Source organism: Telopea speciosissima, chromosome 9 (assembly GCF_018873765.1).
Source record: "Telopea speciosissima isolate NSW1024214 ecotype Mountain lineage chromosome 9, Tspe_v1, whole genome shotgun sequence".
Lineage (NCBI taxonomy): Eukaryota > Viridiplantae > Streptophyta > Magnoliopsida > Proteales > Proteaceae > Telopea > Telopea speciosissima.
Window position 1 is genome coordinate 61,322,621 of NC_057924.1, and position 4,069 is coordinate 61,326,689.

The 4,069-nt window shown below is 39.4% G+C and overlaps 1 protein-coding gene across 1 annotated transcript; it reads right to left on the reverse strand.

Annotated features, from left to right (window-relative positions):
- Positions 1–256: 256 nt before the first annotated feature.
- Positions 257–1,140, reverse strand: LOC122639989 (VQ motif-containing protein 22-like). The gene is made up of 2 exons (XM_043833062.1): positions 440–1,140; positions 257–353 (listed from the first exon to the last, which is right to left on the reverse strand). Exon 1 carries the CDS (start codon positions 1,082–1,084, stop codon positions 443–445), a length of 642 nt encoding a protein of 213 aa, XP_043688997.1. The 5' UTR covers positions 1,085–1,140; the 3' UTR covers positions 257–353; positions 440–442.
- Positions 1,141–4,069: the final 2,929 nt, after the last annotated feature.

Below are 4,069 nucleotides of genomic sequence, written 5' to 3' on the forward strand. Positions count from 1 at the left end.
GAGTAGGAATCGGTAATGATCCTGCCCCACCCCCACTCACACAAAAACCTTATCCAAATCTTCCCCTCCAATTAAATATAAAATGGATCAACTTTTGAGAATATTTCAAGCCATGTTTTAGTTAATCACTGAAATTAAACACAGTTCCTAAGTACATAAATCAGAATTAAACAAAATTAATAAACAACATATTAATACTATTAAAACTATTGTCTTATAGACGAGGAAGTTTCTAAGTGCGAAAGAGAGAGAGAGAGAGAGAGAGAGAGAGAGATTATGGTATTTACATCACTAGACAAAGCAGCCAAAAAGCCTTCTGTTACAAGTCAATACCTAACTTTCTTCCTTCCTTCCTTCCTTCCTTCCTTGCTTCATTAGTCCTTTTCTCACCGGATGTAACCATTTTGCTCTCCTTTCAGCTTTAATTAAAGGAAATAATAGCCTATGAAGCACGTGGGAGGAAAATACTATCCATCAGAAACCCATCAGAGACAGAAACCTCCATGTTTGATCTTTGATTGCCATTATTGAATCTCTCAAGAAACTCATCTCTTGTACTGTTGTTGTTGTTGTTGTTGTTGTTGTTGTTCATGTAGAGCATATACTGCTGTTGTTGTTGTTGTTGGAATTGCTGTTGTTGCAGATGATACCCAGAAGGGTTCATGACTGTAGCTGTGTTCAGATTGTGTTGGCCACTTCCAAGCCCAAAATTGAAGTTGGTGGTTGGACCAGTTTGAGATCCAGTAGTGGTGAAAGGTGCACTAGGAACTCCGGTGAATTGCTGAACCATGGCTCGGAAATTGGTGGTGTCTGTGTTGAGTAGAGTAGTAGGAGCTCTCCTTGAAGCCCGTGATCTCCTCCGGCTTGGTTTCGCTACACGGCCTTCTGCGTTCAAGTGGGTACTACCAGTACTCATCAAAGTTGAATTTCCGGTCGCCGGAGTGCTAACTGAAGTGACAACGGTTGCATCGGAGAATTGACCGTACATCGCTGATGATGCTGGAGGTGGTGATCTATCTTCTCCGGTGGGGTTTCGCCGGTAGAATTGGAACCAGTCACCGGGACTAGCCATTGTGTCACTCATGGCCGGCAATGAGGAAAATTAACTAAAATAAAACACTCTCCTCTGTCTCTCTCTCTTTCTCCCTCTTCTTTGTGGATTTAGTGAGGGAATTGAAGGAGGAAGCAATTCTAGACTTGAGAGGCGTATTTATAAAGCCAATAAGTATGACTTGTAACTATTCGGTCAAAATTTCTTTTTCTTTTTTTTTCCTTCGAAGAAAGTTATATTATAAGGTTTTTTTTGTGCACGGTAACCTATCTCTATCCAATAGGGGCAAAAATGGTATTATACATTATCTTTCTCTTACATCGTAGGGCTGAAACGACTTCATGTACATGTCATGCACAAAATCTTTGACCTTATTATATATAAGTAAAGATTCTTTAAGCCGCTGAGGGTCGGTACACTAGCACCCTCTTTCAGTCATTTTCGTCTTCGTATATAAAATGACCTCATTGCCTTTTTATACAAAATCATTCTACCCATGGATTTTAAAATCAAAATTAGGGGTTAAATTCGTCTTGTCGATTCAGATTTGGATTGGATCATATTGAAATCACTCCCAAAACCCCTAGCATCGCCCCTCAAATCTGAAAATCCAATAATATGGTCCCAAAAAACATCCTAGAATCGACCACTCTAAAACATCCATAACTGGGATCAATCACAGGTGATTTAGATCCAAATCGGTTGACTTAGACCAATCCAATTTTCATGTTTTGAAACAATGATTCCACTATACTTCATTGATGTGTTCTTCTATGTCGATTGCTCAATAAAACTCTCTTTTTTATTTTATTGAGCAAGAGATCATTGTCTAGTCTTGTGATGTCTACACTAGTGTGAGAAACTTATTCTCTCCAATTCCTTAGAGTGTGCATCCAATGGTCCATATCAATGAGATCGGACCGTTGGATGCAGCAGCTACCAGGTGTCGACATCTCCACCTAGTACTGTCATTTTACCACACTTCAGGAATTAAAAAAAATAATAATCCTACTAGCGTGAGGGCCAATGAAAAAGTGCATAGGGGGATCTAGTTGAATGAGATTTTTAATTTTACTGCGGTTTGAACAATAAATTCATGCAAAGATGTGTCTTATTACAAGAATCACGTGACCGGTTAACATTCTTTTTCCCATTATATTCAGAAAAAAAAAATGATATTAATAACATGCAAAATTATGGTTCCACTTGCTATTAAATAAAAAGTCTCATTTCCTTCCCATTCCTTCTTAAATATAAAATACCTTTGAAATACTAGTGCAACCGTTCGACGTCTGAATATAATTTCTCTCTACAAGCAAAGATAAGAATGCATACATGATGACTCTCTCCAAACCCAACAATGACAGAACCTCGTGCAATGAATGCATTTGTATTTTTTTCTTAAACCTCAAGGCCTAACCCTCCCTTCTCGCAGAGTGGGAACCCTGCTATGGTAGTAAGGAATGGTACCAGCAAAGGCTAGCAGAATTGCGGTTGTCTTCAGTGTGGTCAAAAGTTTGACTCACGTGGAGATCCTGGCCGTCGGTATTGAACATGAAATTGCCACGTGGACAAACGGAATCTTTGGCATTTTCTGTGGTTCTCGTGTTTTCTGGAAAGCTTAGGGCCTATAAAACTTAAGTTATGGCGCAACGTGGGGTACCGAAAGGCCTTTGGGGGTTCTTTCCTCGAAGCAACGCCAGCTTACGATCGTGACGTTATCATATCGTACTGATGCGTCCGCAGCCGATTCGTGGTAGGTGACTTCGGAGCATTTCGAGGCGGGTCTTCGATCAAATGGGAAGGACCTAATCGATCAGGTACATCTCCCCCCAACTTATTAAATCATGATTCCTTATATGCTCCATCACAATACGTGAATATGTCACCATAATCAACGATTTAAGAACTATAGATGCCAATCTATGATCAATCAGGAAAAACTTAAATTAAAAATGAAACCTAGGTATATTTGACCGGCTTGGACCGGTAAAGTCAAGAATGACTTTATATCATAGACCCGGTAAAACCGTCAATCCAGCTTATCTTTGACAGAATATTCGTAAAAACTAAGGACGAGTTTGGATCTGCTGTTGCAGATAGCTATGAATTCTCCACAGGGGTGTGGGATCCGCCTCTAAAGTGTGAGACCCACTACCTATGGAGAGGTCAGATCTATCCCCATCCATCCCCATATGAATAACTAATCCAGATCCAAGATTTACTTCTTGGTATTAGTTGACAGAATATTCGTAATGGTATCAATCACAATTGATATCGATATGCATTGCCGTTACGGTATCGACACTTAAATCCCTAGATCCGACGGATCCAGTTCCAAACACTGGCGAAGACAGGCATCGTGACTTGCGTTGGTGTGGAATCAGGTTAAGAATCTGAGAGACCAGGTGACGGTGCTCCTGTCCGGTAGCACCGCTGACCTGGAAGAGATGAGCCTGACGGCCCCGACCCGGACAAAGTAGACTAGACTTACCTTATATTTCTCAGTCAAAAATTGTTATAGCATCATTGGGTCAAGTGGTTAGATGCTATACTGTTTGATAAACAATTTATAAGGTCGAGCTATTGTCAATATTGGGTTCCAAATTCCAATAAGTAATAAATTACCATTGAAGTGCAACATAGAAGCTGGTTTGGTTTACTTTGGTTTGGTTTGATTTTTTTTTTTATTTTAATGACTTAAAATTTGATTTTATAAGTTTAAAATTCAAGTAATTTTTTCTATTTATATTTTTTAATGAAATTTTATTTTATTTTATTTTTCAAATCAAAGGAATTTGAAAGTAAAAGTTAAATTTAAATGTAAAAATGTTTGTGCTGGCAGTGGAGGCAACGCCAACACCCTCTCTGTATTTCATCTCTTGACTCTCACTCTCCTCTCCTCTCCTCTCCTGTCCACCCTCTACTTCCTGCAGGCTTGTCAAACGGTACGGTTTTGGTAATACGGTACGATTTTGGTACGGTACCATATATAGGTACCCAATACCGATATCGTAC

Coding starts and splice junctions, on each gene's coding strand:
- LOC122639989 (XM_043833062.1), bottom strand. CDS start 1,084: ATGAGTGACACAATGGCTAGTCCCGGTGACTGGTTCCAATTCTACCGG.